The sequence below is a fragment of the Chionomys nivalis genome, chromosome 2 (assembly GCF_950005125.1).
Source record: "Chionomys nivalis chromosome 2, mChiNiv1.1, whole genome shotgun sequence".
In the NCBI taxonomy this organism is placed as follows: domain Eukaryota; kingdom Metazoa; phylum Chordata; class Mammalia; order Rodentia; family Cricetidae; genus Chionomys; species Chionomys nivalis.
In genome coordinates this window covers 910,722-933,230 of record NC_080087.1, presented here as the reverse complement: position 1 = coordinate 933,230, position 22,509 = coordinate 910,722, and the positions used below count along the sequence as shown (strand labels likewise).

Genomic DNA, 22,509 nt, shown 5'->3' with positions numbered 1-22,509 from the left:
TCACCACTTAAATAGTGGGGACACAGAAAACTCTCAACATTTATTATTCAGTATTCAGTGATTCTTGCCACCAAATGTAAGTGAAGTACAAAAGACTTCTCTAAGTTAATGTGAGCATTTTTTATATTTTATATACTTTTATAGAACAAATTAAAATATATTCTTTAAATATCATTATTCTGTTGATTATATAATGTGTGTATTTGCATATTGAATTCTCCAAAGAGAAAATAAGCAATAATTTTTTCCACAAAAAAGTAAGTTCAATCAGTGAGAAAGTCTTCTTCATAATATTTTCTACTTGAACTTGAGTATTTTATATGAGCGTCAGCTACCCAGGAAATTATTTAGCAATGAGAATCACAATAACACATTTCTGGGAGTGCTGGCCTATAGTGCTGTCCCAGCACTCGGTAGCTGATGGAGGAGGGCCATCTTTCTATCTGTTGCTTTCATTGGTTAATTAATAAAGAAACTGCTTGGCCTCTGATAGGGTAGAATTTAGATAGGCGGAGTAGACAGAACAGAATGCTGGGAGAAAGAAGCCGAGTCAGTGAGTCGCCATGATTCTCCCACTCCAGACAGATGCAGGTTAAGATCCTCCCTGGTAAGCCAGCTCGTGGGGCTACACAGAATATTAGAAATGGGTTAGATCAATATGTAAGAGCTAACCAATAAGAGGCTGGAACTAATGGGCCAGGCAGTGTTCAAAAGAATACAGTTTCCGTGTAATTATTTCGGGGCATAAGCCATGCGGGCGGCCGGGTGCCGGGGATGCAGCCCTGCCACTCATATTACATCAGGTAGCCTTTTGCAGCAGGAGTTCAAACATTCTAAAATCAAATGTAGGTGACCTGTGAGGTCTTAGTAGGACTGTCACCAGATGAAGGTTCTATGGTAACAATTAAGGTAGTCACCAATCTGATTGCAGGAGAAGAACAATCCATGCATGTTCTTCACTATTGCTAGGAGTCTTATTTGGGGTCATCTGTATGGATTCCTAGGAATTTCCCTTGTACCAGGTATCACCCTGACTCCATAATGGCCCCCTCTATCAAGATACTTCTTTTCATTGCTTGGCCTCTTCACTCTTCCCCAACATGAACACCCAGATCCATCACATATTTCTTAAAAGAAATACAGTTCTACAGACCAGCAAAGCTAAAAAATTCCAATGAAACTTATATAATTAAAAATATACAGAGGTGCTAAAATATCAGTTTTTTTCTGAAAATCAACCATATATTAAATATGTTATGAAGATGTATCATGATTCACCAATATTTACTATTGATATCTTATGATAAATAATATATCACCCAGGAAGTTTTTCCAAACATCATCTCATGTTTATGTATAAGAATGGAATGTATTGTTCCTTTATTTTTAGGTAGTGAAGGGATAGTGCAATCAATAATTCTATTATTATAAGTCTAAGATGCTAATAAAGTTCATTTGTGATTTTTAATGTTTAATGATATTGTTTGTTTCATATATTCCACTAGACTAAATCATGGAGTATTTTACTTTTCTTATACTCAAAGAGCAATTAATAGATGAACAAGACACTCTGCCTCCCTCAGGAAATCATGTACAATTTGTTTACCCACCTGCATTTGAGCTTCAATACAGTGAATCTCTTGGGACTAGAAATGAAAAGTTATATAAATTAAAGTACATTAAATCCCCTAAGTTACAAACTAAGAAGATCAAAACTGGATTGCTAAGCAGGGTGTTCACACAGGTAAGAAGGAACAGTAGGCTTTGAAACTTTTTAAGAAGCATACTTAAACTGAGCTATTATCAAAAACCTAAATATTGATAGTATTAATAACCAGGGTGGACCTTTTCTGCAGTCACTAATGGTCTGTGTTCATTATTCACAATGCTCATGTTAAAATGATTATCTTGCTCCTCAGTCATCCATTTAACCAGACCCTTTTCCTATTTGTTATCATCTGTCTCATATCTCCTAATACTCAGGATGCCCTTCCTGGAGAGGCAGAAAGAGACAGGGTTTATGAGACTATATTCATATGTTACATGAAGTATTTGAATCTTGAATTTACCACGTATATTTGAGTGACCGTTTATTAAGTATTGCAGCCCTTTGAGTCGCAATTTACTTGTGTCCTGTAGGAGTAGAGAAGACATAACTACCTATTTCGTAGTGTACTGTGAGGAACAAATGAGTTCAGGTCAGCAAAGAGCTTAGGAGTATACTCAGCACACAATATTTTTCCTCTTTCTAATGGCACTTATATTCGTTCCACCTGGCCTCTTTTCATAATTCTTCACAAGTGTGTAAGAACTGTCAGGATATTCCAGTAGGACCTTGTTTTCACAGAAGAGAGAAGCACGGTTCAGAGATCATTAGAAATGGTGATTCATCATGGAGAACAAAGAAATGGCAGAAAATGAGACTGTTAGGAGATCTGAAATGAGTCTTGAGAATTAGGTTTTGAACTTTAGTAAAAAAGCTGAGATGCACTAAAACTTTTTTTTTCTTTTTTTTTTATTGAAAAAAAAAATTTTCCGCCTCCTCCCCGCCTCCCATTTCCCTCCCCCTCTTCCTGCCCCTCTCCCCCTCCCCCCACTCCTCTTCTCCTCCCTCTCCAGTCCCAGGAGCAGTCAGGGTTCCCTGCCCTGTGGAAAGTCCAAGGTCCTCCCCCCTCCATCCAGATGAATTAGAAGCTGTTATCAAAAACCTCCCTTCCAAAAAAAAGTCCAGGACCAGACGGTTTCAATGCAGAATTCAACCAGAACTTCCAAGAAGACCTAATACCTATACTCCTAAATGTATTTCACAATATAGAAACAGAAGAGTCATTGCCAAATTCCTTCTATGAAGCTACAGTAACTCTGATACCAAAACCACACAAAGACTCAACCAAGAAAGAGAATTACAGGCCAATCTCACTCATGAACATCGACGCAAAAATCCTCAACAAAATACTGGCAAACCAAATCCAAGAACACATTAGAAAAATTATCCATTATGATCAAGTAGGCTTCATCCCAGAGATGCAGGGCTGGTTTAACATACGCAAATCTATCAATGCAATCCATCATATAAATAAACTGAAAGAAAAAAACCATATGATAGTTTCATTAGATGCTGAAAAAGCATTTGACAAAATTCAACATCCCTTTATGATAAAACTTTTATCCTTGGCTAAAGATTTATGTAATATATTATAAACATAGTTTGTAAAGCAGTCTTATTTCTTCTTTAAACATATGCTTGATTGATAGAAGGAAATAAAAGTTTACAAATACACAAAAAATATGCACACACACACATGTGTGTGATTGTGTGTGTGCTTTAAAACTTGAAATAGTAAATAAAGAAATAAAATAAAAAGAACTTTTGTACATAATTTTAAAACCTTGGCAACAGACTAAATAGTTATTAGTTCTTTTATCAAAATGATGACTTTATTGCTGGATATGATGGCACATGACTGTAATCCCAACTCTCATTGAGTAGAAGAAATAGGGTCAGAAGCTACAGAAGACTTTCTTGATGTAGAGACATTAAGAACACAAATTCCAGGTAACCCTGGGCTACATAGAAAGACCAAGTCTCAAAACAGAGAATGATATCTTTTTCCTTGCTCTCATGTCTAGCCTTCCTCCATCTCAACTATCCCATTCCCTCAAGTTCTTCTCAACCCCCCCTTCTCTCCTTTGCGCCTTCTAACCTCCCCTCTTCCCCCACCCCTATGCTCCCAATTTTATCAGGCAATCTTGTCTGTTTCCAAGGTGGTACTCTATATGTTTTTCTTTGGGCTCACCTTATTTCGTAGCTTCTCTGGGATCAAGACTTATACATTCAATGTCCTTTGTTTATAACTAGTATCCACTTATGAGTGAGAACATACCATATTCATCCTTTTGGGTCTGGGTACCTCACTCAGGACAGTGTATTCTAATTCCATCCATTTGCATGCAAAAGTCAAGATGTCCTTGTTTGTTTGTTTTTTTGTTTTTCCACTGAATAGTAGTCTAATGTGTAAATGTGCCACATTTTCTTTATCTGTTGAAATATAAGCGGCGGGTCTGCATCCCCAGCACCCAGCCGCCCGCATGGCTAGCTTATGCCCCGAAATAATTACACGGAAACTGTATTCTTTTAATCACTGTCTGGCCCATTAGTTCCAGCCTCTTATTGGCTAGCTCTTACATATTGCTCTAACCCATTTCTAATATTCTGTGTAGTATCACCAGCTGGCTTACCAGGAAAGATCTTAACCTGGGTCAGTCTGGAGTGGGAGAATCATGGCGACTCACTGACTCAGCTTCTTTCTCCCAGCATTCTCTTCTGTTTACTCCACCCACCTAAGGTTTGGCCTATCAAATGGGCTAAGGCAGTTTTCTTTATTAGTTAACCAATGAAAGCAACAGATAAAATACAAGAACCACCTCCATCATTTCCCCTTTTTCTGTTTAAACAAAAAAGAAAGGCTTTCATTTTAACATAGTAAGATTACATATAGCAAAACAGTTATCAAGCAAGAATTACAGTTATAATATTTATATCTATTTTATCATAACTAAGGAAAACTATAACTATCTATCCATTTTTTAACTCCATCAAAGACTCCAGAAGGATATAATATTACCTAAGCAAACAAGAGATCCAAAACTCTAGAAATGACAGAGACATCTCACTGCCTGGACAGTCACCCAAAGTTCTTTTGTACTGTTGGGGCATCCATCTTCAACCTTCAGACCCATAGTATCCAGCAGACATTTTCATCAAGCAGGAAATTCCAAAGACAGTTCAGTCACTTTTTGCTGTGTCCTGCAGAATGTCTCACAGACTCTTTTAGGAGTCAGGAACCCCGAAAAGCCATCTCACCTTTAGGCAAGTTCTGCAGTCCTCTTTCTGCAGGTTCTCTGTGTCCTGTTTATGCAACAGTCCAGGCAAGAGCAGTTTCTTGCCCAAATGGCTATCAAACTCCTTAAGGAGCCTCTTCGGTGCCCATCTTCCTCTTGAAGTAGATTGGTGCTGCCAGGAGCAGACGTGTCTCATTATCATGAAAAGCCCTAAGTTATTAAAACATTAAATGTCATATTTTGTAGTCTTTGAAAGACATTAAGAATGCCTATCTAGCTGAAATATATCTATGCACATCTAGAAAATCTAACTAACATGACTAAAAGCTTGACAATTATCGATGATTATCCATTAACAACCTATATACATTACATTTTTAAATGAACTATACAGTCACAATACCTTAATCAAGATTAGAAATATGTATATACATATAACAAAATTGACCTTCAAATCCATACCAAAGCAAATTATTTATATCTATATCATATCCCCCTTTAAATGTAAAAGAACATTTATAAACCATATTTGGGAACATGGGTGCAGTTTTTCTCTCCAAACTGCTTTCTGCTGAATGGGGGCGCTGTATTTAGATCTTTCATGATGTAACCTGTGTGTCAGGGTCATCTCAGTCGGCAGTTGAGTGAAGTAATTTTCTGAAGGTGTTCACAGCAACCTTTTAGGAGGGCGTGGTCTATCATACCATATTGGGGTAGACATAATCCATAGAGTCTCATCCTCTGTGAAAACAAAAGAAGACCCTCTCCAAAGCATCATATCCTTAGACCCATATTTTGAAATCATAATACCCTTATATCCATTTTGGTTTAGCTTGGCAGCCCATATAATGAAATGTCTCATTGTATTTAGCTCCTTTACAGTCAAAAATTTTAAAGAAAACATAATAATACAAAGAATCCAGACTCTCTGTGAATTTTTTATTTTTACGTGGCTTATTTTTTTTTATTTTTTTTAAATCTATAACTATCTGTATTTTGTCTTTTTAAAGACTTTATCCCCCTTTTTTTAAGGGCATTAACTTTATTTTTTCTATATATATATATTTTTTTTTTTCTCAAGTCTACGTACATTTATCCAACAGTGTGACCCATAGAGGTCTTTTATGTCTGAATCTGTTTTATTGTGAATCTGTAATTTTTTTTTTCCAGGAGTATTTTTTAAAATGTTAAGCAGTTCTTAAAAACTTAAGTTGTACCATGTAGGGGTAATACGGTACCGCCTATGTCCTGCTCAGTTTAAACCTTAACTGTGTTGTTATTATGGTAATTACGGTAGTTCCTGCCTGAGACCATCACAGTTCAGCATGGCGGAGTTGAGCCGCTCCTGCCTCAGAGCCATTTGGTTTGTTTGAGGGGCATCTAAGTTGTTTCCAGATTCTGGCTATTACAAATAATGCTGCTATGTACATAGTTGAACAAATGCTTTTGTAGTATGATAAAGCATTTTTTGGGTATATGCCCAATAGTGGTATTGCTAGATCCTGAGGTAGGTTGATTCCCAATTTTCTGAGAAACCACCGTACTGATTTCCAAAGCATTTGCACACGTTTGCATTCCCACCAGCAATGGATGAGTGTTTGCCTTACTCCACATCCTCTCCACCATAAGCTGTCATTGGTATTTTTGATTTTAGCCATTCTGACAGGTATAAGATTGTATTTCAGAGTTGTTTTAATTTGCATTTCCCTGATTGCTAAGGATGTTGAATATTTCTTTAAGTATCTTTTGGCCATTTGAGATTCTTCTTTTGAGAATTCTCTGTTTAATTCTGTACTCCAATTTTTATTTGCATTAATTAGAATTTTAATGTCTAATTTCTTGAGTTTTTTATATATTTTGGAGACCCGTCCTTTGTCTGATGTAGGGTTGGTGAAGATCTTTTCCAACTCATTAGGCTGCCTTTTTGTCTTATTGAACATGTTCTTTGCTTTATAGAAGCTTCTCAGAGTATAAGATATCCATAGTAAATATTGGTGAATCACGACACATCTTTACAACATTTAATATATGGTTGATTTTCAGAAAAAAACTGATTTGTTAGCACCTCCATATATTTTTAATTATATAAGTTTCATTGGAATTTTTTAGCTTTGCTGGTCAATAGAATTATATTTCTTATAAAAAATTTGTGAGGGATGTGGGTGTTCAGGTTGGGGATGAGTGTAGAGGGCAAACAATGAAAAGAGATAATCTTGATAGAGGGGGCCATTATGGGGTCAGGGTGAAACCTGGTACAAGGGAAATTTCTAGGAATCCATACAGATGACCCCAAATAAGACTCCTAGCAATAGTGAAGAACATGCATGGATTGTTCTTCTCCTGCAATCAGATTAGTGACTACCTTAATTGTCACCATAGAACTTTCATCTGGTAACAGTCTTACTAAGACCTCACAGGTCACCTACATTTGATTTTATAATGTTTGAAGTCCTCCTGCAACAGGCTGCAGAGTGCTTGGAATGCAGTATAGGCCAGCACTCCCAGAAATGTGTTATTGTGATTCTCACTGCTAAATAATTTCCTGGGTAGCTGAAGCTCACATAAAACTACTCAAGTTCAAGTAGAAAATATTATGAAGAAGACTTTCTCACTGATTGAACTTACTTGAATCCTTGGAGAATTCAATATGCAAATACACACATTATATAATCAACAGAATAATAATATTTAAAGAATATATTTTAATTTGTTCTATAAAAGTATATAAAATATAAAAAATTCTCACGTGAATTTAGATAAGAAAAGTCTTAATACTCTTTTTGGGTAGAAAGGAAAAATATAAGGCATAGAAATATGCTCTGCAAGAATTAGAGTAAGCTCTTCTTTCTTAGAAGTTTCCCAAGAGTGGAAATTGAGTCATTAAACGCTACTTTTTGTCTTGTCTTTGAATTTGCTTGGGGAGTTAATGCAAAACTTGATGACACTTGTGTATCTTCTCAGATGATTGAAAGAAATGAGTCCCGGGAATTCAACAGTGCCAGCTGAATTCATTCTGACAAGAATCACACACAGGCCAGATCTGCAGCTTCCTCTTTTGGGTGTCTTCCTGGTCATTTACGGAGTCTCCGTGATAGGCAACCTGATCATGATCATTCTGACCAAATTGGATTCTCACCTTCACACACCTATGTATTATTTTATCAGACACCTGGCTTCATTGATCTTGGCAACTGTACTGTCATTTACCCAAAGATGATGGTGAATTTTGTATTGGATCAAAATGTCATTTCTTATTATGCCTGTGCCATACAGATGGCTTTCTACATCGCTTTTATTATCAGTGAACTTTTTATCTTATCTGCAATGGCCTATGACCACTATGTGGCCATCTGCAACTCTTTGCTCTACAGTGCCATCATGTCTCAGAGACGTTGTCATGTGCTGGTGGGCATTCCATATCTCTACAGTATCTTCCAGGCTGTGTTAATAACTAGTAAGATTTTTACATTGACTTTCTGTGGCTCTAATGTCATTAGCCATTTTTACTGTGACAGCATCCCCACGTTACTTTTGCTCTGTTCAAATGCACGGGATATAGAATTGGTGATCATATTATTTTCGGCACTTAATTTGATCTCCTCCCTCTTCGTAGTCTTAGCATCTTACCTTCTGATTCTGTTAGCCATATATGGAATGCATTCTTCAGAAGGCAGGAAAAAGGCCTTCTCCACTTGCGGGTCTCATCTGACAGTGGTGGTGGTATTTTATGGGACTCTACTCTTCATGTACTTACAGCCCAAATCCACACACTCATTTGAAACTGATAAAATAACGTCTGTGTTTTACACTTTAGTGATTCCCATGCTGAATCGCTTGATTTACAGCTTTAGAAACAAAGAAGTGAAAAATGCTTTTCTAAGAGTCTTTACGGACCAATGTAAACTTTGTACTTAATATAAAATGCACAATGCTAAAACAAAATTTGATAAAGGAAGTATATGTCACACCTATATCTATATAAGTAATTTCTTTTGATTAACAAAATGAAAAACTCACAATAATAAACAATATTATAGTGCATTCCATGTAGTCATGTAAAATATTCATTAGATAGCTACAGAACTCCAATAAATGTCATTTTTCTTTTAACATCTTTAACTTTTGATTCAATATGTTTTAGTATTTCCACTGAACTAATATTATAGAAATGGGAACACATGTTTAAATATATTTCTGTAACATGTTGTTTTTTTTTTTTAGGTTTGCATAAATTTCTTGTCTTATTCTTTTATGTGTTTGAACACATGTCTACTTAGTCTTGTTTTCATTTTGTGTTTCAAACCTAAAATTGTGGTAAACAAAATTGATAAAGTGTAGACATGATGTCTTTTAACACTATAAACTTTAATATTTCTGATATTCTATTCTATATAACTTATATAATTAGGTACAATATTATTTAATTATTTGTAAAGCAATTCTAGATGACAGATGACATTTATTATTCATTGCTGTTTTTTCTGAATACCATGAATTTTCATTATTACTGGTCTTATTTTCTTCTTTAAAAGATCTCCAGAGAGAAGATCTCCAGAAATCTGTGGTTACATTCTGAATTTTATTTTTCTATACTGAGTGTTCGTAATACTTTCAGGAGAATTACAAGAGGATTATAATAAACAGTTTTCAGAAATAATACACAAACATACACATACACACACACTGTTGAATCATCATCCACACCCACTAGGGTTTATGTTTTTAGTATTGTTTGTATTCCAATTTTTGATTTTCTTAGTGAATTTTGTGACACAATGTATACATTTTGTCTTGTGTGCTCAATAGTAATATTTATGTATTTATTTTGAACATAAGATAATAATTAGTCAAAATTATTTCTAAGTTTCACTAACCATGAATTAACTCTGCTGCCTGTGATGTATCTGTTTGTAGATCACACTATAACACTACTGAGGTCTAATCTGTCCCACAAATTCATGTGCTTGCAATTAGTAAGTATAGTGCTTTTAATGGGAATAATCTTATGAGCTAATATATTTCAAAGGTTAGTCCCCAGTTGGTAGAACTATTTGGGAAGGATAAGGAGGTGTGTCCTTATTGAAGGAGATGTGTCACTAGGGGTCACTTTGAGGTTGCAAATCCTCACGTGATTCCAAGTTAGCTTTCCTTGCCTATTGTACATCAAAATATAAGCTCTCTGCTACAGGTCTAGCACTGTGCCTGTCTGCCTATTGTCATGCACCTTACCATAAATAGTCATGGATTTTAAGTCCCCAATAAACTCTTTTTGCATAAGTATTTTTGGTTGTTTTATTTATTACAATAGAAAAGTAACTAAGACAATAGATAAAGTGATAATATAGAGGTGGGCCCTTAATTATTCAATTAAGTCCTGTAGGAAGAGCACTTTAGGAGTCAAGGTCCTGTGGTGGGTATTTTTTTACTGCTCAGAAAATATAGACAAATGCTCAGAGGCTGAAATTTCTATTTAAGCTTTCACGTTCTGCTTTTCTGGGTATTCTAGTCAGCCCCACTAAGAAACTAGACCCAATGTTCTAAGCTCGGGAAAATCATATCTTCAATGTTAAAACTGAACATTGAAGCCACTCATATGTTGGTGGCAACCAACAGCTGTCCAATTAGATTTAAGGCTCACTCAACAAAAGGTAAACTAGTCTTGGTACTGGAAACATAACTTCTCAGGGTTAGTGCTCTCATGAACCTTACTAAAAATGTTCTATTGCTACTGTGCTACTGCATCTTAACATCTCACTATATTCTAAATCTTAATATTTATAAGTAAGTGTACGTACTATCCTTTCTCAAAATAAAAAAAAATTCTTAAAGCCCCCTTTGAACAACTCCATAAAATTTCTCTTTCGTTATTGATCCAAATTTTTATCGTAAAGACAGTTTATGATTATAAATGTTTTTATGACAATATTTTCTAATTATTTTTTGAGAACTTAATATGATTGCACTGCATTTGTATTATTTTCTTGTAGTGATGAGCGGGCCGCGTTCCTGCCGCCTAGCTCCTGGCCGCCAGCTAGCTTATGCCCAGAAATAATTACACCGTTTTAAGCACTGCCTGGCCCATTAGTTCCAGCCTCTTATTGGCTAGCTCTTACAATATTTTAGCAGTGTTTAAAAGAATACAGTTTGTGTGTTGTTATTTCAGGTAAAGCTAGTCGTGCGGGAGCTGGGTGGCGGGAAGCAGCCCGCCACTCCTATTTCAACATTTTCTCACTCCTCCCTCTCCTGCAAATCCTGCCACTGCCCTGTCACCCTCTCAAATTCATGACGTCTTCTTTAATTATTATTGTAACACATATTTGTACATGTGTGCATATATAACCTAAATAAAATTTGCATAGTGTTCCTTTCCTTTATCTCCGGCATAAAAGTATTTTCATTGAATTAGTTAAGTCAGTTGATGACAAGGACCATAAAAATGACTTCTTCAAACTGGTAATAACTGACCTTCTATCTCAGTTAGCTGCTAGAAGTTCATTAGTTTGTCACTACTATTGACTAGTGTCTGTCTTCAACCCATTGCATCTCTCATTAAATGTAAATAAGATAAATAACATTGCTATAAATTTTACTATCCTTAAAAGATTGACAGGTGTTTTAAATAAGCAGTCCAGATTGTTGCTAAATGGTGGTAATTTTGTAAGTTATCCCTGGTGCTTTAACTGGCACCTAGAAACACATTCTCTTTGAAGTGATACCTTGATCAGCAAGTGTGTGTGTGTGTGTGTGTGTGTGTGTGTATACGGGGGAAGGCCTTGATCTTGCCTCAAAGTGAAATGTCAGGCTTTATTTACTCCACATGGGAAGTCTTACCCTTTCTAAGGAGTGGAGGTGTGGGGTAAAGAGTGGAATGAGAGGAGGGGAGGAGGGAGTAGAAGCAGGCATAGCTATATAAAATAAGAGGATTACATTAAAAAAAATCTTAATTAAAAAAGAAAAAACTTAAAGTACTTAACATAATTTTCTGTTTATTTTGTAGGGAGATGAATTTATAAACATTCTCAGACTTCTAGTTTGGAAGTGACTAACATTTTTAATTTTATTTACTCAAATTCCTAGAATGATTACTGGGCTAAATTCTCTATAATTATCTGGAGATGGATTTTCAAGTTTCACAATTGTTTCATATATATATATAGTATTTATGCTTGCTATATAACTATATATTGTTGTATATAATTTTAAATAAATATATGCACAATATATATTATAGACCTGCATATATTATATTATTATAATGAATCATTACACACTACTACACACTATTTCCCTTTGTTAATGGGGATCCGCTAGGAATTTAGTTATACTCAGAAATGCTTTGGGATTATTCAAAATTTGCTTGGTATCTCCCAAGAGACAACCTCGAAAGGTGAGGAAAAATATAAGTTATGCTCGTTTTTTTCCATGTGAGAAATGCATGAAAGGCAAGATAGAGGCTTCATCACAGGTAAGAAAGGGTATTGTCATGTGATATTATGTGTCACAAACACCTGCAATGTTTGGGTAACATATCACCACTTAAATAGTGGAGACACAGAAAACTGTCAACATTTATTATTCAGTATTCAGTGATTCTTGCCACCAAATGTAACTGAGGTACGATAAGACTTTTTTTCTCTAAATTCATGTGAGCATTTTTATATTCCCTATACTTTTAAAGAACAAATTAAAATATATTCCTTAAAATCATTATTCTGTTGATTATATAAATGTGTATATTTACATGTTGATTTTAAACTGAAACAAGAACTGAGAGTAAGTAATGGATAACTCTATAGATATGAATGTCTAAATGGCACGGTGAAGTTTTTGGCAGCATTGATAGTTCACGTTGATTTCCCTACAAACACTTTCTGGGTGTCTATGCTTTGGTGACACTAAAAATGGCAGTTTTTTGTTAGAAAACAAGGATCTTATTATTCTCAATCATTATTTAAATAGATAGTAGATACTTAAAAAGTCAGTCTCATGGCAAAATAGAATATTCAAATGTTCTTTTGATGCTCAATGAAATCTGACAGATATAGATACAGTTTCCTTACAAAGTACTGATACAGGGCTAAATCATTAAAATAACCCAACTGATAGTGAAAACTGAAAAAGTAATCAGATTCTTCCCATAGAACTACAAAGCTGGAGAAAGGAAGGCAATACTATCTTCAGACTTAACAAGAAAACAAATACACTCTCTTGCTCTCAGATCAGGAGGGGGAACAAATTGGAGAAAAAACTTGAGATCCTTCTGAAGTAAGCATGGAGATGAAGAAAGGATAGCTAGAAAATAATGACAAAGGAGAAAAAAAGAATAATTACTTATATGCATGAACATTCCCAAATGAAATACATCATACATCGATTGATATGCTAACTTAAAAAACTTAATGAAGAAAAATGTGCAAATGAGCAGAGTCTTACAAAAGGTGATTTACTTATATTTGCTACAAACAAATATAAAAGATATAAGCAAACAGAATAAAGGTTCATGTTGCTTGAGTATTTTGATCTCAGAATGCTTCCTGGAATATATGTCTACAAAATAGATAGGTCATACTAGAGACATAGTAGTTTTATAAACTGAGAAAAAAAAATTTAAAGAATTTAATTCAAATTACATTACTAATTATGTTAATTTATGTGTTTTAATTTTTGTCCATGTCTTATTTAGACATGACATTTACTATAATTTTCACCATAGGCATCTCTTTTATATCTCATTTAAAGCATTGGATCTCATTATTTTACTAACTTGATAATAGCTCACATCCATCAATATACATTCTACTTCAAGCTCTGTTCAATTTTTTTTACCATTATGGCATTCACCTAATATCTATTTGATTAACTATAGGTTTTTCTTATCACACACTAAAAAATAATGTGAAGTGATTCTTATTGTCTATAATAACAAAAGGATTTCAATAATTTCCAGAGGGTTTGTGCATCTTTTCTATAGTATATTTTATTTAGTGCTTCTGGTGTTTTCCCAGAATAAGATTGAATGTATCATTACCCCCTAAGGGCAGTATAAAGTCAGGTGTTGGCCACACAGCACTAGGATGCATGAAGTAAGAGGTCTGTAAATGTCTGAGTGCAATTGAAGTATATAATGAGATCCTGGCTCATCGAAGAGGGGAAGGAGAACAATATAAAGAATATCTCCTTAAAAATATCTTCTGTTTTTTTTCTTCACTTCATATAAATGATTAATAGGACGACATGGTTTATTGGCTCATTTATACATATTTTCAACTTCTGTCCAGTGTGTTGAAGTTTGCCATGTAAAAACAAGACACATAAATTTTTTCCGTTGAAAAATTTCATGACTGAAACAGTGATAAATTTTAGTTTATGTAATCTTTCTAATTCAATGCAATCTCTATCCAAACTAGGCTTTCTATTTGATTACAATTACACACCAAACATTAAAGAGGATAATCATTCTCTATATATTGAAAACAAACATTTTTGTTCTGTTTTCTTTTAGTTTAAATCTGAGTATTTTGACAAGATCCCCCTATGGGTCCCACACTGATCTCAAACAATCTCTTTCTGTCATCTTCTGGTATTCTGAAGTTACAGGCATGTGTGTCGGCCCTATTGAACGTTTGGTGTTATTATGAATTTTGTAAAACTGCCTTATATTTCCATGGTTGCCATATCTACCATAGAGCTATCATAAATCAATCCATATATCTACTATTTATCTACTATCTAACTATGGTCTATCTCTCTGTCTATATATATATAGAATGTGTCATGTTTTATAATATCAAGGAGATATTATGTGATATTATTGAGAAAAGGGATATTGGATATAGTGAGATATATTGACGTTTTTTCTGTCTTTAATCCATTAACAGCAAAAGAAGCTTGCTTTTTGATTACAAATATGAAATATATATGCAGTGTATAAATGTTTGAGTAATGCAATCAAGCACAATTAAAATACCCAGCCTATCTTTCCATCTCTAACTAACTCTATGACACATATTGTCATTTAAGAACAGTGAGTTTATACTCACAAATCAATTTTTTTAATTTGAAATTATGTTAATTATATTAGTGTTGTATATGAAATATCTGTCAGTTGATAGTACAGGGCAGCTATTGTTAACATTGGTGTCTCTGCTCTGAGCAGGTTTTCTGATAAGCCAGAATGGGGAATCACAACCTTACAGTGGTGACAGAATTCATCCTGATGGGTATCACAGACCACGCTAAACTTCAGGCCCCATTGTTTGGACTCTTCCTCATCATCTATCTGATCTCACTGATGGGCAACCTGACCATGATCATCCTCACCACAGTGGACCCAAGGCTACAAACACCCATGTACTTCTTCCTCAAACACCTGGCTATCACAGATCTGGGTTATTCTACATCTGTCGGACCCAAAATGTTGGTAAATTTTGTTGTGGATCAAAATACAATATCATTTAACCTTTGTGCTACACAACTTGCTTTTTTTCTTGTGTTCATTGTTAGTGAACTTTTTATTCTGTCTGCAATGTCCTATGACCGCTACGTGGCCATCTGTAAGCCTCTGCTCTACACTGTCATCATGTCACAAAGGGTATGTTGGGTACTAGTGGCCGTTCCTTATCTCTATTGTTCATTTGTTTCTCTTCTAGTCACAATTAAGATTTTCACTTTGCCTTTCTGTGGCTACAATATCATCAGTCATTTCTACTGTGACAGTCTTCCTTTGTTACCTCTGCTGTGCTCAGAAACACATGAAGTTGAACTGATCATTCTAATTTTAGCAGCCTTTGATTTGATTTCTTCTCTTCTGGTTGTCCTTGTGTCCTACCTGCTAATCCTCATAACTATTCTGAGAATGAACTCTGCCGAGGGCAGGCAGAAGGCTTTCTCCACCTGTGGGTCACACCTGACAGTGGTCATCGTCTTCTATGGAACTTTGATATTTATGTATGTGCAGCCCAATTCTAGCCACTCCTTTGACACAGATAAAGTGGCTTCCATATTTTATACCATGGTCATTCCCATGTTGAATCCCTTGATCTACAGCTTGAGGAACAAAGATGTAAAATATGCCCTGCAAAGGACATTGAATAATTTGTGCAAATTATTTTCTTTTGGTTTTCATAAAATATAAATTTTCCTAATCAAATACATTCAGAAAACATTAAAAACATAATTGCTGCAATGTTAATTTGTAAATGTCTTATTTTATATTATTTTAGCTGTTATATTAGATTAATAATAAAATTGAAAGAATTAAATAAAACTTTTTACAATAAGTTGGTTTTATACAAAAGTGGAGAGAATACACACCAGAAACCTCTCCCCTAAACAGATGTACATGCACATGTGTTTACTCACGCATGTGCATGCACACACACACACACATAAACACACATACATATATACACCAGCAATAAGGAGAGAGACATGGTAAGGCAACATGGGAGATAATGACAATTTCAGAAAAAAAAAATGACTAAGTTCCTTGTGTGTTTATCATTTCTTGAATTAAAGCCCAAAGTAGCCGATCTATTTGATCATTTTGCCCATGTAATTGCTTTATCTCAGACTTAACCTTTACTTCTTAATATAATAGTTTTCATTTATATTGCATAATGTTACCTCTGCTGGAGGAGCCTGAGCCAGAAACCTCTGCCAATTGCTTACATGAAATAAAATTCTCATTACATTGCTGAAATAATGACTACCCTAAACATTATTGCATTAGTTCTTTGTCAATACTTTCATTTCAACATATAATTCTGCCACCTGTAACTCAGTAAGTAAAGTAAATATCATTACTTTCCCAAGATCTTGTCTCACTCAACCAATTTTCTCTATCATCAAGAACCACATCCTCTCCACCGTAAGCTGTCATTGGTGTTTTTCATCTTAGCCATTCTGATAGGTGTAAGATTGTATCTCAGAGTTGTTTTAATTTGCATTTTCCTGATGGCTAAGGATGTTGAATATTTCCTTAAGTATCTTTTGGCCATTTGAGATTCTTCTTTTGAGAATTCTCTGTTTAATTCTGTACTCCAATTTTTATTTGCATTATTTAGAATTTTAATGTCTAATTTCTTGACTTCTTTATATATTTTGGAGATCAGTCCTTTGTCTGATGGGGGATTGGTGAAGATCTTTTCCCATTCAGTATGCTGCCTTTTTGTCTTATTGAACATGTCCTTTGCTTTACAGAAGATTCTCAGATTCAGGATGTTCCATTTATTTATTGTTGTTCTCAGTGTCTGTGATACTGGGGTTATATTTAGGAAATGGTCTCCTGTGTCCATGCATTGAAGAATACATCCCACTTTTTCTTCTATCAGATTCAATATGGTCAGATTTATATTCATGTCTTTAATCCATTTGGATTTGAGTTTTGTGCATGGCAATAAATATGTATCTAATTCATTGTTCTACATGGTGATATCTAGTTATGCAAGCACCGTTTGTTGAAGATACTTTCTTTTTTCCATTGTACAATTTTAGCTTCTTTGTCAAAAATCATGTGGTTGACAATTGACTTGTTGAGGCAGACTGATGATCGACTGTGGCACCAGGATTTATTCCTACTTCAGGTTCAGGTTTTGGGGATCCTGTTCTTTTTGGATATATACCAGCTCAGCCTAGATATAGTAGGGAGGGCCTTGGACCATACCCAAAGCATTGCACCTTACCATCTCTGAGGATTGGATGGGAGTGGGGTATGTGGAAGGAATGGGAGGAGGGAGGGGGTCGAACTTGGATTGGTATGTTTTAAAAATCTAATAAATAAATAAATAACAGAGAATGAAATGAGAAAACAAAATGAAGACCATTCTAATATTTTTATTATTCTGCTCTGTTAAAGTCCACTGTATCATATTTTTTGTGGAATATAAATATTGTTTTATATATTTCTGAGCTGCAGCAGAACTGGTGATTTCATATAAAAAATATATGCATGTTCTTGACATACTATTTCAAAAGTAACTTATATTAAACTTACTCCCTACACAGGTTGTCACTGTTAAGCCCAATGGGGAAACTCAACCACACTGCAAAGCTCCAAGTTACAGAGTTTACTCTCCTGAGACTCACCTCCAGCCCCGTCCTTAAGGCACCACTCTTTGGAATATTTTTAATCATATACTTGGTCACCCTGGTGGGCAATCTGGGCATGGTTATTCTGACTCATTTGGACTCTAAACTACATACTCCTATGTAATTTTTCCTGAGACATTTATCGATCACTGATCTTGGTTACTCCACAGTTATCGGTCCAAAAATAATGGTAAACTCTGTTATGCAGCAAAACACCATTTCCTACACTGGGTGTGCTATGCAGCTGACATTCTTTGAGATTTTCATCATTACTGAACTATTTGTTCTTTCAGCCATGGCCTATGATCGTTACGTTGCCATCTGTAAACCTCTTCTCTATGTGATTATTATGTCAGGGAAAGTGCGCTGGGCGCTGGTACTGGTACCCTATGTGTACAGCATATTTGTGTCACTACTTCTCACAGTTAAGCTATTTACACTGTCCTTTTGTGACTCTAATGTAATCAGTTATTTTTATTGTGACTGTGTCCCTCTGATATCTCTGCTCTGTTCTGACACACATGAATTAGAGCTGATCATATTAATTTTCTCAGGTTGTAATTTACTCTCCTCCCTCTTGATTGTTCTCATATCTTACATGTTTATTTTTGTGGCAATTCTCAGGATGAACTCAAAGGAGGGAAGGTCCAAAGCCTTCTCCACGTGTAGCTGTCATCTGACAGTGGTGGTTGTATTCTATGGAATGCTGCTGTTTATTTACCTGCAACCCAAATCCAGTCATGCTTTTGATATTGATAAAATGGCCTCTGTGTTTTCTACATTAGTCATTCCTATGCTTAATCCATTGATTTACAGTCTAAGAAACAAAGAAGTAAAAGAGGCCCTTAAGAGAACTTTTACTCATGGATTCAGAATCCACACTTAGTACCTCAATATTCAGTCACACAGTTTTCATACTTTGTCAGACCTTGATACACATGAGATCATTTAATAGTAAAAGTAAACAGCAAGTTTAAATCTCTTCATAAAGAATTCCCTCTATGCAAGCTCCTGCTTCTTTTCCAACTCAAAAGAATAAAACATTCAGTACTAATTAATTAAAATCTTTAAATGCTATTCAAGGTCACACTGGAAATTAAAGCTTATTATAGTGATATTTCATTTATGTTTAATAAATAAAACCTGTCTGAAGGTCAGAGGGTAAAACTAAGCCATTAGAGGCCAGGTAGTGGTGTCACACTTCTTTAATCCCAGTATTTGGGAGACAGATGCAGATGGATCTCTGTGAGTTCAAGGCCACCCTGGGCTACACAAGATCAATGCAGAAACAGATCCAGGTGGTGGTAGTTTACACCTTTATTCCTAGTACTAGGGAGCTATAAACCTTTAATCCCAGCAATAAAGGGATTGTAAAACAGGAGGAGATAGAGGCTCAGGGCTCAGTCTTCAGTTGCCCAGCCTTAGAAGAGGTAAAACTTCTCTAGTGACTTGACTTTTGCTTTTATGATCTTTAGCTTGAACCCCAATATTTGTCTCTTGAGTTTTTATTATGCTTGCTATGGTTTACAAATATGGAAAATGTAGTTTTTGTTGTTTCGGCCTAGTCTTTGCTTTTTTTGTTGTTTTGTTTTGCTTTACTTTGTTTTGGTTATGGGTTTTTGAAAGAGGGTTTCTCTGTGTAGCTTTAGAGTCTGTCTTGAAATTCACTCTATTGACTAGGAAGACCTCAAATTCACAGAGATCCTCTTGTCTCTGCCTCCTGGATGCTGGGATTAAAGGCATACACCGCCACTGCCCAGCTCAGCTTGGAGCTTAATAATAAAAAAGAAAAAATCATTCCTAATTAAAATGAATCAATGCAAACTATAGACTTAGTGATATATATTTTACAGTTGTCATTGAGCATTAAGGTTAAATAAGATTGTGTCATGAAGAATATGCCAGCTAAAGAGGAGTCAAGAAAAAATGTAATTACAACAGAAAATCATTTTTTAAATAAAATACTAAGCTCTAAATGTCAAACAAAGGATCAGACCTCATAATGAAGTGTCAATGAACATAAAATAATATTTTATATATTAAGAAGGAATTGTACATCAAGGAAGAATTTTTTTAATTAGACACCATGAAGAGTTCTCATGAATAAAGTTTGGGTTTATAGTCTCATGTTGCAATGGTTTATGACTGGAAACCTCAAATGAATTATGGTCATCTGACCACATACTGCTTCATGATAGACATTTTTTTAAATATGTAATGGTGATTATGTAGGAACGATAACTGTTACTTCAGAGGTCATTGTGAAACCATTCTAGGAGTCTTGCTCCATTGAAAGCTTACATGAAATTGTGTAGATTCTAAAACACTGGTTCTTTCCTGTTTCCCCAAAAATCAAACAGCCTCAGCTCTTATTTCACAATTTCTTTACTATAAACTCTTCCTTGATGCATTCTTATCAAAGATGTCTAACTTTCTGCATGGAATAAATATCTTAATTCAGGCATGAAGTTGTGAAGCACAAACAGGCAAAGAAAATTCTGTTAAGACTTTATCCTAAGTATTGAACCAGTTCACCCCTTAATTCAATAAACCTTCTTTGAAATCAAAGTGCAGTTTCAAAGGATTGTTTTCATTTATAAATCAGTTTTCATTTTTTTTTTAAACAAGTTACTACCACAGGTGTCAACAAGGAATAAAAATCAAAACGTTTCATGTATGGTTTATGCTGCTTCTCTGGATTAGAGAAAGGTGACATGTTTGGCCTAGTATCTGACCAGGATATGAATGCTTGCTCAATGACTCACATTCTGCGGAGACAATCTCACTTGGCAGGAACAAGTGGACTCCGGGACAGCACAGAATATTGCTGGGACCCCATGGCCTGCATGCTCTCTTCTCTCTTATAATATTGATGGTTATCTCGGAGGCTTTATTGTCATTTTGTCAATCATGCAGTGGACAGATGTGATCATTCGTGGAAACCCCATTTTTTTCCCTCAAGTACATTCCCCTAAAATTCTTTGGGAACTGATGCCTCTCAGGTTTTTTTTTGTTCCCTCTCCTTCCTGTCTTCTCACTCCCTTCACCTTCTTCCCACCCCACCCCCATCCACTCCTCAGACAGGGTGATGTCTCCCATGGGGAGTCAACAAAGTCTGGCACATCACTTTAGGCAGGACCAAGAGCCCTTCCCTGCCCCCTGTATCTAGGCTGAGCAAGATATTCCTCCATAGGGAATGGGCTCCAAAGAGTCAGTTCACGCACTAGGGATGAATACTTGTTCCACTGTCAGTGACCCCACAAACTGCCCGAGTCACACAACTGTCACCCTCATTCAGAGGGCCTGGTTCAGTCCTACACAGGTTCCGCAGCTCTCAGTCCAGGGTCAGTGAGCTCCCACTAGCTAGAGTCAGCTGTTTCTGTTTCTGTGATCAAGCATCATAATCTTGGAAACAAAATCTTTGCTCATCTGGGAATGCCAGTTGCCACTTCAGATCGTGGGAACTGTTCTGATTCAGTGCTGACAGGATCGCAGACAGATCACCCAAATTTCTGTAAATATGTTTTGATCAGGATTGTTGGTCTTAAAAACATGTGCCTATGACAATGTGCCCATGTTAGTTTAGTAAAAACAGGATGCACCTGGCTCGATATTTGGTCAAACGAGCAAATAAGTGCTGCTTTTTGTTTAAAAATGTTTTAGAAAAAAAAAAAGCATATTTGCATATTTGACATATTTGGTTTTGCTGGAGGTCCCATCAGAGGATGGGAAAGACTTGTTTGTTAGTATGGAGAAACATGCTTGTTTTGGTTGTATAAATGAAGATGGTTGGAGCTATCCGGGACTGGCCACTTATGTGAAAGTCATCCGGTGGTCAGACAGGGCATTTCTTTGCGCCGATGTCCCTTCTTTGTCTCAGGACCTGAGCCCAGATGTGGCAAAACTGAGGCAGAAAAGATTCACAATGTGTAAAACAGTACTAATTAAGAGCAAATTCGAACGACTCACACATATACAAAAACTTCAGTACAAGAATGGCAAATATTTTATGGTTAGAAACCGATTATGAGTGAGTACATCCCATGTTCCTCTTTTTGAGTAAGCATATAATGTGTGATCCTATAGAAGCTAAATAAGAAAGTGAACCCAAAGAAAATCATATAGTCATCCGCATGGAGAGGGGGAAGTAGACAAGATTCCAGGGCAAAAACTGGGAACTTGCGGGTGAGGTGGCATGGGGCAAAGGGGAAATGGGATGAGAAATATGAGAAGGGGAGGATGGGAGGAGCTCGGAGGATTGGGATGGTTGGGATATAGGAAGGATGGATACGGGAGCAGCGAAGTATATATCCTATCTAAGGGAGCCATCTTAGGGTTGGCAAGAGACTTGACTCTTGAGGGGTTCGCAGGTGTCCAGGAATATGTCCCCAGCTGGTACCTTGGGCAACTAAGGAGAGGGAACCTGAAATGACCCTATCCTATACTGATGAATATCTTGCATATCACCTTAGAACCTTCATCTGGCGATGGATCGAGGTAGAGACAGAGTCTCAATTTGGAGCAACGGTCTGAGCTCTTAAGGTCCAAATGAGGAGCAGAAGGAGGGAGAACATGAGC

General features: G+C 35.8%; 2 protein-coding genes and 1 pseudogene across 2 annotated transcripts; all 3 read left to right on the top strand.

Annotated features, from left to right (window-relative positions):
* Positions 1–7,816: 7,816 nt before the first annotated feature.
* On the top strand, positions 7,817–8,757 carry LOC130869895 (olfactory receptor 8K5-like; annotated as a pseudogene).
* A 6,259-nt stretch (positions 8,758–15,016) lies between these two features.
* LOC130869460 (olfactory receptor 8K3-like) lies at positions 15,017–15,976 on the top strand. Its single transcript, XM_057761654.1, has one exon. It carries the CDS (start codon positions 15,017–15,019, stop codon positions 15,974–15,976), a length of 960 nt encoding a protein of 319 aa, XP_057617637.1.
* A 1,887-nt stretch (positions 15,977–17,863) lies between these two features.
* LOC130869755 (olfactory receptor 8K1-like) lies at positions 17,864–18,817 on the top strand. Its single transcript, XM_057762169.1, is given in 1 exon segment — positions 17,864–18,817. A coding segment is annotated over 1 exon segment (951 nt). The 5' UTR covers positions 17,864–17,866.
* Positions 18,818–22,509: the final 3,692 nt, after the last annotated feature.

Coding starts and splice junctions, on each gene's coding strand:
- LOC130869460 (XM_057761654.1), top strand. CDS start 15,017: ATGGGGAATCACAACCTTACAGTGGTGACAGAATTCATCCTGATGGGT.